This window comes from Plecotus auritus (assembly GCF_963455305.1).
Source record: "Plecotus auritus genome assembly, chromosome: 6".
NCBI lineage: Eukaryota > Metazoa > Chordata > Mammalia > Chiroptera > Vespertilionidae > Plecotus > Plecotus auritus.
The window spans coordinates 88,209,118-88,221,558 of NC_137773.1; the positions used below are offsets into that span (position 1 = coordinate 88,209,118).

At 38.4% G+C, this 12,441-nt stretch overlaps 1 protein-coding gene across 1 annotated transcript; it reads left to right on the top strand.

Annotated features, from left to right (window-relative positions):
- Positions 1 to 10,023: 10,023 nt before the first annotated feature.
- LOC308251426 (olfactory receptor 7D4-like) lies at positions 10,024 to 10,962 on the top strand (the record flags this gene model as incomplete). Its single annotated transcript, XM_080674814.1, has 1 exon — positions 10,024 to 10,962. One exon carries the CDS (start codon positions 10,024 to 10,026, stop codon positions 10,960 to 10,962), a length of 939 nt encoding a protein of 312 aa, XP_080530940.1.
- Between the last annotated feature and the right edge of the window lie 1,479 nt (positions 10,963 to 12,441).

Sequence of the window (12,441 nt, forward strand, 5' to 3'; positions counted from 1 at the left end):
TTATCCCCAATATATATAGTCCGTTTCCCTTTCTCTCTTAGTCTCTTTCTTGTCTCTCTTACTTTTTTTTCTTCTTTTTTTCCCTTTTCCCAATTTCATTTTGACGCCCCCCCTTTTTTTTTCTTCTTCTTTCTTTCTTTTTCCTCTTCTTCTTTCTCTACTATCCCCTGATTTGCCTTTCTCTGGTGGTCACCTTTATTGGAGGTTGTTAATATCGTGAATACATTCCTGTTCAGTGCCTTGTGAGTTGTACCTGGTAGTGCTGTATTTTGTGCCTTTAAATCGACGCAGGAGAGAGAGAACTACATAACCAGACACCCAGAGAAGAGAGACCATGGGGAGACAAAGACACAGCCCGCATATGAAAGAAAAGCAGGCATCACCAGAAAAGGAAGTAAACGAAATGGAGGCAAGCAACCTTCCAGAAAAAGAATTCAGAGAAATGGTCATAAGGTGGCTGAAAAGAATGGAAGACAAATTCGACAATATGAGCAAGAACCAAGAGGAAATGAAGAACCAAGAAGAAATGAAAAATGACATCGCTGCTGTAAAGAACTCAATAGAAAGCATCAAGAGTAGACTAGAAGAAGCAGAGGACCGCATCAGTGAGCTAGAAGACAAGATGGGAAAAAATACCCAAGTAGAGCAACTTCTAGAAAAAAAAATTAAAAGGCAGGAGGAGAGCCTAAGGGAACTTTGGGACAACACGAAACAAAACAACATCCGCATAATAGGGGTTCCAGAAGGAAAGGAAGCTGAGCAAGGAATAGAAAACCTCTTTGAAGAAATGACAGAAAATTTCCCTGATATAGGGAAGAAAAAACCCACACAAATCCAAGAAGCTCACAGAATCCCAAGCAAAATGAACCCCAAAAGACCGACGCCAAGGCACATTATAATTAAATTGGCAAACACCAACGACAAAGTAAGAATCTTAAAAGCGGCCAGAGAGAGACAGAAAGTTACATACAAAGGAACCCCCATCAGACTAGCAACTGATTTCTCAACAGAAACTCATCAGGCCAGAAGGGAATGGAATGAAATATACAAAGTCATGCAAAGGAAGGGTCTGAATCCAAGAATACTGTACCCAGCAAGGCTGTCAATCAAAATTGAAGGTGAAATCAGGAGCTTCACAGACAAAAAAGGATAAGGGAATTTATTACCACCAAACCAGCAATGCAAGAAATGCTAAAGGGTCTGCTGTAAAAAAAAAAAAGAAAGAAATAGGAAGCGAAGAAGGAACACAGGTGTAAAGAATAGGAATGGCGACAAATAAGTACCTATCAATAATAACTTTAAATGTAAACAGATTAAATGCCCCAATCAAAAGACATAGGGTAATGGATTGGATAAGAAAACATGACCCATATATCTGCTGTCTACAAGAAACCCACCTCAGAAAAAAAGACGCACACAGACTGAGGGTGAAGGGATGGAAAAAGGTTTTCCAGGCAAATGGAACTGAAAAAAAAGCTGGGGTAGCAATACTTATATCTGACAAATTAGATCTCAAACTGAAGGACATAACAAGAGATAAGGAAGGCCACTTCATAATACTAAAGGGAGCAATCCAACAAGAAGAAATAACTCTGGTAAACATATATGCACCCAATACAGGAGCACCCAAATACATACAAAAACTCCTTGAGGATATCAAGGGAGAGATTGACAGCAATACAATCATAGTAGGAGACTTTAATACCCCACTATCACCATTGGACAAATCCTCTAAACAAAAAATCAGCAAAGAAACATCAATCCTAAATGACTCACTAGACCAGATGGAATTAATTGACATCTTCAGAACATTTCACCCCAAAGCCACAGAATATACATTCTTCTCAAGCGCACATGGGTCATTTTCAAAGATAGACCATATGTTGGGACATAGGCAAAGTCTCTTCAAATTCAAGAAGATAGAAATCATATCAAGCATCTTCTCAGACCACAGTGGCATAAAACTGGAAATCAACTACAATAAAAACAACCCAAAGAAATCAAACACATGGAGACTAAACAGCATGCTATTAAACCATGACTGGGTTACCAGAGAGATCAAAGAAGAAATAAAAAACATCATGACAACAAATGACAATGAAAACACTACAATCCAAAATCTATGGGACACAGCGAAAGCAGTCTTGAGAGGGAAGTTCATAGCTCTACAAGCCTACTGCAAAAAACAAGAAACAGGGGTAATAAATTACCTAACCCAACAACTCAAAGAGTTAGAAAAAGAGCAACAAGAAAAGCCCAGTGTAAGCAGAAGGAAGGAAATAATAAAGATCAGAACACAGATAAACGACATAGAGACCAAAGAAACAATACAAAAGATCAACAAAACCAAGAGCTGGTTCTTTGAAAGGATAAACAAGATTGATGAACCTCTAGCCAGGCTCACCAAGAAGCAAAGAGAGAGGACCCAAATAAACAAAATCAGAAATGAAAGAGGTGAAATAACAACAGATCCCGCCGAAATACAAAGGATTGTTAAAAAATACTACGAACGACTCTATTCCAACAAACTGGACAACCTGGAGGAAATGGACATATTCCTAGAAAAATATAACCTTCCAAAACTCAATCAGGAAGAATCTAAATAGCTCAATATGCCAGTAACTATGGAAGAAATTGAAGCAGTCATCAAAGAGCTTCCGGCAAACAAAAGCCCGGGGCCAGACGGCTTCACAGGAGAGTTTTACCAAACATTCAAGGAAGAACTAAAACCTATCCTCCTCAGACTATTCCAAAAAATTCAAGAGGAAGGAACACTTCCAAGCTCCTTCTATGAAGCCAGCATCACCCTAATACCAAAACCAGATAAAGACAACACAATGAAAGAGAATTACAGGCCAATATCCCTCATGAATGTAGATGCCAAAATCCTCAACAAAATTCTAGCAAATCGGATCCAGCAGTACATCAGAAAGATCATACACCATGACCAAGTAGGGTTTATCCCAGGAATGCAAGGATGGTTCAATATCCGAAAATCAATAAATGTGATACATCACATAAACAAATTGAAAGATAAAAATCACATAGTCATATCAATTGATGCAGAAAAAGCATTTGACAAAATCCAACACCCTTTCTTGATAAAAACTCTCAACAAGGTGGGAATAGAAGGATCATACCTCAACATAATAAAAGCTATATATGATAAACCCACAGCTAACATCATACTCAATGGGCAAAAACTAAAACCATTTCCCCTAAGAACAGGAACAAGACAAGGATGCCCACTCTCACCACTCCTGTTTGACATAGTACTGGAAGTATTAGCCATTGCAATTAGACAAGAAGAAGAAATAAAAGGCATCCAAATTGGAAAAGAAGAAGTAAAGCTGTCCTTATTTGCAGATGACATGATATTGTACATAAAAAACCCGAAAGACTCTATCAAAAAACTAACAGACTTAATAAATGAATTCGGCAAGGTAGCAGGATACAAAATTAATGCCAAGAAATCTATGGCATTTCTATACACCAACAGTGAACTTACAGAAAGAGAGACTAAAAAAGCAATCCCATTTTCCATCGCACCAAAAAAATTAAGATACTTAGGAATAAACCTAACCAAGGAGGTAAAAGACCTATATGCGGAAAACTACAGGACACTGAAAAAAGAGATAGAGGAAGATGTAAACAGATGGAAGAACATACCATGTTCATGGATTGGTAGAATCAACATCATCAAAATGTCCATACTACCCAAAGCAATCTATAGATTCAATGCACTCCCCATTAAAATACCAACAGCTGCCAAAACCGGTTTGGCTCAGTGGATAGAGCGTCGGCCTGCGGACTGAAAGGTCCCAGGTTCGATTCCGGTCAAGGGCATGTACCTTGGTTGCGGGCACATCCCCAGTGGGGGACGTGCAGGAGGCAGCTGATCGATGTCTCTCTCATCGATGTTTCTAACTTTCTATCCCTCTCTCTTCCTCTCTGTAAAAAATCAATAAAATATATTAAAAAAAAAAAATACCTACAGCATATTTCACAGACCTAGAAAGAACTCTCCAAAAATTCATCTGGAATAAAAAAAGACCCCGAATAGCCACAGCAATCCTGAGAAAGAAGAATAAAGTAGGAGGGATCTCAATACCAGATTTCAAGCTGTATTACAAAGCCACTGTCCTCAAAACAGCCTGGTACTGGCACAAGAACAGACATATAGATCAATGGAATAGAATAGAGAATCCAGATATCGACCCAAACCAATATGCGCAATTAATATTTGACAAAGGAGGCATGAGCATACAATGGAGTCAAGACAGTCTCTTCAATAAATGGTGTTGGGAAAATTGGACAGATACATGCAAAAAAATGAAACTAGATCACCAACTTACACCATACACAAAAATAAACTCAAAATGGATACAGGACTTAAATATAAGACGGGAAACCATAAAAATACTAGAGGAATCCTCAGGCAGCAAAATCTCAGACATATGCCAAAAGAACTTTTTCAGTGATACTGCCCCTAGGGCAATGGAAGCCAAAGAGAAAATAAACAAATGGGACTACATCAAAATAAAAAGCTTTTGCACAGCAAAAGAAACCATCAACAAAACAACAAGAAACCCCACTGTATGGGAGAACATATTTGCAAATGGTATCACTGATAAAGGTTTAATTTCCAGCATCTACAGGCAGCTTATACAACTTACTAAAAGGAAGATAAATGATCCAATAAAAAAAATGGGCAACGGACCTAAATAGAATCTTTTCGAAAGAAGACAGAAGGAAGGCCAAGAGACACATGAAAACATGCTCAAAGTCACTTATTATCCGAGAGATGCAAATCAAAACGACAATGCGATACCATCTCACACCTGTCAGAATGGCTATCATCAACAAATCAACAAACGACAAGTGTTGGTGAGGATGCGGAGAAAAAGGAACCCTCGTGCACTGCTGGTGGGAATGCAGACTGGTGCAGCCACTGTGGAGAACAGTATGGAGTTTCCTCAAAAAACTGAAAATGGAACTCCCATTTGACCCAGTAATCCCACTCCTAGGAATATATCCTAAGAAACCAGAAACACCAATCAGAAAGGATATATGCACCCCTATGTTCATAGCAGCACAATTTACAATAGCTAAGATTTGGAAACAGCCTAGGTGCCCGTCAGCAGATGACTGGATCAGAAAACTATGGTACATCTACACAATGGAATACTATGCTGCCATAAAAAAGAAGGAATTACTACCATTTGTAGACACCTGGATGGAATTAGAGAACATTATGCTAAGTGAAATAAGCCAGTCAATGAAAGAAAAATACCACATGATCTCACTCATTTAGGGATAATGAAAAACATCATAAACTGATGAACCAAAAGATAGTTACAGAGGCAGTAAAGCATCAAACAGAGTGTCTAATTACAGCGGTAAGGTTAGGGAGAGGTGGGGGAAATAAGAGATCAACTGAAGGACTTGTATGCATGCATATAAGAGTAACCAACGGATGCAAAACATTGGGGGGTGAGGGCAGGTATGGGAGTGGGGTGGGGGGGGCAATGGTAAGATATGTACACATATAATACCTTAATAAAAAATTTGAAAATAAATAAATAAATAAATAAATAAATAAATAAATAAATAAATGTGTGCCTTTTGTCCATTTCCTTAATTCTCTAAACCGAGCCAAATAAAAACTCAATAGGGTTTGCCAGGGATAAACCTTGGAGAGCAGAAAGCTTCAGTGATAACCTTCAGAGAAGGTCCTAGTTTCCAGTGAGGGATGGTGGCATGAGAAGGAAATGAGACAAAGTGGGTACTGGGCTTTACCTCTGGAATAATTAGATGGGGACAGCCCGGTAGTATATAATTTATGACAATAAAGTCCCTGTACTTTAAAGGTACTTTTGTTTCCACTGAAATCTGTCTTTTCCAGCTTTTGGTCTGTTTCCTTCTCTCCCTTTTTGGGATCAAGAGATCTCTGCAGTGAGACTTGTTTCCCAGGTTATCTTGATCTTTTTTCCCAAGCTGCAAGCTCTTGATTTCCAGATGTTCAACAATTCATTCATTAACCACTCACTGGAGATCTACTATACATGAGGTATTGTCTATATTGTTCCTAATGTGATTGGGTTTCGTTATTGTACTCCCTACCTATTTTGCAGCAGATCTGACTCAACTGGTATCACTTAATAGTTCTATATTGATTTTATTGTTGTTTCACCTCAGTGTTCATAATTGTACTTGCAAATAATATAATCATTTCTGATTTTCAGTACTCAGGCAAATTTTCTTTCCTCATTTTACCCATCTCTTTGGATGTTCAGCAGAATATCAAGTACTTGAAGATGGAATTGAGTGTGTTGTTCTGCTTATGAATTTAACACCACTATTCCAGTGAGTTAATGTAGAATATTCTGTTGTCTGCAGTTTTAAAACAGCTGTTGTTAAGAAATTGCCATTGGATTCCTCATTTAGCAAGAGGAAAACAATAATATGATGAGCTGGAAGACTTCTCTTTTGTGTTATGGCTGACACTTTGGTCTCAAACTTTATTATACATCTAACATTTGTATATGTTGAGCACCTGTGCCAGGCACCTGATAGGTTCCTGACATGACAATGATGAGCAAAAATAGTTACAGCTTCTAACCAACAAATGAACTTAAACTTACCAACATGAGAGGCACTTTAAGGAAGAGTACAGGATGCTCAGACAGTAGAACTCAAGCACTCTATCCCACCTGACACCAGTGACCTGTTCTCTATCTCACTGGTTTCTCAAATCCCTTCTGATACCAAGCTCACCAACCCAAGTACAACTGCAAATTCTCTTCTGTTAGTCCCAAGTGCTTACCCTTTTTCAATTTCTCCTAATTCACAATTATCCATCCTTCCTCTCTCTGCTCAAATGTTCATATTTCAGAAAAGTCTTTTCTGCCAACCTTCACAGACTGAATGGGTCCTCAGTGATTTTTTTCTCTCCTTATTTAATTAGCCTCCTCTAGACATTAGGAATAGTGAAATATTTTATTGAGAATGTAAGAATTTATGTACATTCTTTTTAAAATCAAATGTATTGGGATAACATTGGTTAATAACACTCTGTAAGTTTAGATGTAAAAATGTATAATACATCATCTGAATATTCTATTGTTTGCTCACCACCACCCAAAGTCTAGTCTTCTTCCATCACCATATATTTGACCCCTTTTACTCTTTTATCCTCCCCAACACCCTTCTTCACTGATAACCACCATACTATTGTCTATATTTATAAGTTTGTTTTGTTTGTTCACTTGTTGATTTCTGTTTTCTATCCAACATATGAGGGAAATCATATGGTTCCTGTCTTTTACTATCTGACATATTTCACTTAGCATGATATTCTCAAGATCCATCCATGTTGTCACAAATGGCAGTATTTTGTCTTTTTAATGGCTGAGTAGTTTTCAATAATATGTATATACCACATCTTCTCTATCCAGTCATCCATTGAAGGAAATTTAGGTTGTTTCCATATCTTGATTATAATGAATAATGCTGCAATAAACATAAAGGTACTTACATATATCTTTATGAATAAATGTTTTCAAACTTTTCAGGTGAATACCCAGAAAAGGAATTGCTGACAAAGTAATCTATTCTTCATTTTTTAATGAACCTGTATACTGTTTTACATAGAGGCTCCACCATTTTTCATTCCCAAAAAGTGTTCCCTTTTCTCCACATCCTCTCAAAATCTTATTATCTTTTGTTGATAATAGCAATGCTAACAGATATGAGGTGATATCTCCTTGTGGATTTTATTTGCATTTTCCCTTATCTAGTGAACATGAGCTTTTCTTCATATATCTGTTGGCTCTCTGCATGTCTTTTTTGGGAAAATTGTCTTTTCAGGTCTTCTGCCCATTTTTAAATTGAACTGCTTGGTTTTTTATTGTTGAGTTGAAGGAGTTCTTTATATATTTTGGATATTAGCCCCTTTATTGGAGGTATTGTTTTCAAATACCTTCTCCCATTTAACTGGTTGCCTTTTTATGTTCAAATCTTAAATTTGCCTTTCAATTTTAGGGTGATTTCATAGATAGACACTTTGAATACTTTAACATAAATTATATCATTTTTTCAATTAATTCCACTGAATTTAATACAACATATCTCCACTTAATAGCATGTCACATGGGCACATACCCTCACACATGCTTTCTATTTTATTATGATGGTAGTGTGCTTTTGTTTCCCCCTATTATCTATGTAGTCCATATGCATCTTCCTCTTCTGGGAAGAATCCACTTGGCAGGCACTCTCTGAAAGAGGAAATCAAAAGGATCTTCATTAATTAGAAGTGATGCGTAGTTATAAAAAAAGATAACAGACCTGATATGTTTATAATGATGACTGACCCAGCTCAGTATTTTTAGAAATACTAAAAATGGTGACCATGCAAGACAGATTTATGGTGATGTTAAGAACAGAAATTCACTTTTATCAAGTGAATGTCACAGAACCTACACTAGAAAAATTATATGCATCATCTCATGTAATCATTCATCTGTCCTACAATGTAAAAAATATTGACTACTCTCATTGTATAGGTGAGGTATCATCAGCTAAAATAACTTTGTCAAGGTCACAGAGATGTAACATGGTAGACCAAATTCTATTCCAGGAAGTTGACTCAAGATCCTACTTTATAAATTGTAGCTGTATACCAGCTGTGGGCAAACTACGGCCTGCGGGCCGGATCCGGCCCTTTCGGCTGTTCTATCCGGCCCACGGAGCCGAAAGAGCGGAGGGTTCTCTTGCTCTCCCTTCCGCTCCTTTACTTTGAATTTATATTAGTTCACACAAACACTCCATCCATGCTTTTGTTCCGGCCCTCCGGTCCAGTTTAAGAACCCATTGTGGCCCTTGAGTCAGAAAGTTTGCCCACCCCTGCTCTATACTGTACTTTGGAAGAGTTATATCTAAAAAACAATTTAGCTATGGCTGGTTTGGCTCACTGGTTAGACCGGTGGCCGATGGACTGAAGGGTCAAGGGCATGTACCTCAGATGCAGGGGTGCATGTGGGAACCAATAAATCAATGTATCTTTCCCACATTGATGTTTCTCTCTCTCTCTCTTCCTCTCCTCTTCCTTCCACTCTCTCTAAAAATCAGTGGGGGGGGGGGGGGGGCGTAATTCTTGGTGAGGATTAACAAAAAGAAAATAATTGAGGTAAAAGATATAGATAAGTAATGACAATAATATCTATAATTTATTGAGTTCTTATTGTAACTAAAGGCATTTTGGTACCTCAGAAAGATGGTATTAGCAGTAATCCTATTTTTAGACCAACATACAATAAGGCACATGGAGAGTTAACTGCGACATCAATTTCAAGCATCAGGTCATAGACATAAGATTGTTTGAGGTGAAAACCCATGTTTAAATGACTATTATGAAATGAAAGAGGTATGGAGGTTATCAAAGAAAATACCTTAAATGTCTTTAGTTATTTTGGAAGGCTGATATGAGAGAAGAAATTGATTTATATCCCAAAATTTGGATAAGAGAATTAGAACCAGTGAGTAGAATATAAACAAGAGATAGAAACATTACTGCTAAATTTTAAAAAGTCTGAATGATTACACAATTTAAAATAAAGCTGGGTTACCCTTAAATGAGTAAATCACTGGCATTGGAATGATTACTAGATCATATAAGATGTCCAAGCAATGCTGAAATCAAAAGGTGCTGCATAGTCCAGGCAGCAAGAATCAGTGATTGACCATCAACCCATGAACCAGGAGATTGTGGTTTGATTCTCGGTCAGAGCTGCTCTACCCTCAGCGGGGGATGTGAGGGGAGGAACAGGAGGCAGCTGATTTATGATTCTCTCTCATCATTAATGTTTCTATCTCTCTCCCCCATCCTCTCTGAAATCAATAAAAATATATTTAATTTTTAAAAGGTGATAATTAGCTGAGATGACATTTGACTGTTTATTGAATGCTGCTTTTGCCTCCTTCCTTCTTCAAAAAAAAAACAAAAAAAAAAACACCAGCTGCATGGAAGCAGAAAACCACACAGAAGTGTCACAATTCCTCCTCCTGGGTCTCTCAGATGATCCTAAACTGCAGCCCATCCTCTGTGGAGTGTTCCTGTCCATGTACCTGTTCACTGTGCTTGGAAACCTGCTCATCATTGTGGCCATCAGCTCTGATGCCCACCTTCATTCCCCAATGTATTTCTTTCTCGCCAACCTGTCCTTTGTTGACATCTGTTTCACCTCCACCACGGTCCCAAAGATGCTGGTGAATGTCCAGGCACAGAGCAAAAGCATTACCTACATTGGGTGCCTCATTCAGGTGTACTTTTTAATGATTTTTGCTGGAATGGACACCTTACTATTGACTGTGATGGCCTATGACCGGTATGTGGCCATCTGCCACCCCCTGTACTACATGGTCATCATGAACCCACGCTTCTGTGGCTTTCTGGTTCTGATGTCCTGGATCATCATTTTCTGGGTCTCCCTGCTTCATATTCTACTCATGAGGTGGCTGACCTTCTGTGTTGGCACTGAAATCCCACATTTCTTCTGTGAACTGGCTCAGATTCTCAAGGTGGCTTGCTCTGACACCCTCATCAATAACATCGTCTTGTATGTGTCTGCTGCCCTTCTGGGTGTGCTTCCTCTCACAGGAATTCTGTTTTCTTACTCTAGGATTGTCTCTGCTTTAATGAGAATGTCATCTACAGGGGGGAAATATAAAGCATTTTCCACCTGTGGGTCTCACCTCTCCGTGGTCTCCTTGTTCTATGGGACGAGCCTGGGGGTCTACCTCAGTTCCGCCCTGACCCATTCTTCCCTACACAATCCAGTTGCCTCAGTCATGTATACTGTGGTCACCCCCATGCTGAACCCCTTCATCTACAGCCTGAGGAATAAGGATGTGAAGGGGGCCCTGAGAAGGCTCCTCAAACTAGCAGCATCTTGTCTGTGATGGATCACTGACCTCAGAACTAAGGGTATATCGTGTGCCCAAAGGTAAATGTTGCAAATTTAATATCTGGTTCTTATATTCTCCTAAAAGATATGGTTTATTTCTTCTATTTCCAAAGTATGTGTGATTTTGCTTTTGTTTGTTTTTGAATTAGTTTCTTCTCATCAACTCCCTCAGAAATTCCTTTTTCACTTTTCTTCCCTATATGTTGTCCACAATATTCCATGTGTGGTCAGCATTCCTCCAGCTGTTCTGAAGATTTGTTTACTTTAAATTTGAAGCACTTATATCAAGTGTTAACTTAGTTTCCCAAAATGTTATCCTCATAGGTTGCTGATCTTCACCTTAACTGAATTGTATGCCTTTTTCCCCCAGAAGAATGGAATGAAAATCATACAGTAATCAGAACAAGGTGCTTACAACTCACCTTGAATAATTCCTTGTTTCTTCACATAATGATTTAATTTCATCTTAAAAACATTTCTTTGAGATATTTTCTCTCATTCACTTCACTTTTCAAAAGAAGGAACTGAGATTGAGTTGGACTACAAGCAGGCTAGCTGACTTTGCTACCCTACCTACCACAAGAACAGTGATGTGATTTTCTACTTCAAAGTAGGAATTTAGATTTGAAAGATAGTTTCTTCAAAAGACGTACAGGAATTTACTGCCTCGAAAACTGAGAGGTGTCATTGTTTATTACCCTTTCTTTTATCCATCTCCCTTTCCTTTTTTATTTGACTTACATTTCCCATACTGCAATTTTGAGATAAATGCTCTAAGATCCAAAAACATGTAATAATGAGTTAATAAAATAAGAGTTGTTTTCTCACATGATACAATTTGTTTCTGGAACTCTGTTGTGGTGCATCAGGAATATTAGTTACAGATATGTGGAATATGTTTAGAACCTAATTCACTTTGGGGGACGGATGTTGATAGAATTGAGTCTGCAAGGAATCATGAAGGAGTACCTGCTACCAACAGTCAACATTCCTCCCACATCTCCTGGGATCCTCTCACCAACTCTATTGCATGAATACCGACATCCAGCACTGGCTGGAATCTACTTTGCCCAATATGTGAGAGCAGAAGTGACAGGGAATTGTGTTATATCATAGACAGCTTTTCTAAAAAAAAAAATCCATATTTTTATTAATTTCAGTGAGGAATTGAGAGGGAGGAAGAGGTAGAAACATCAATGATGAAAGAGAATCATGGATCAGCTGCCTCCTGCACGCACCCTACTGTGGATCAAGTCCACAACTTGGGCATGTGCCCTTACTGGAAATCCAACAATAACCTCCTGGTTCACAGGTCAAGGCTCAACCACTGAGCCACACTGGCCAGGCCATAGACAGCTTTTAAAGGAGAGGTGTGGGGTTACCATATCCCTCATCCCTTAGTTGGGATAATGCTGAGATTTGGATGTTGTACCCTTTCCCAGAATTTCTCCACAGGTTGGTAACTCAGCTCATT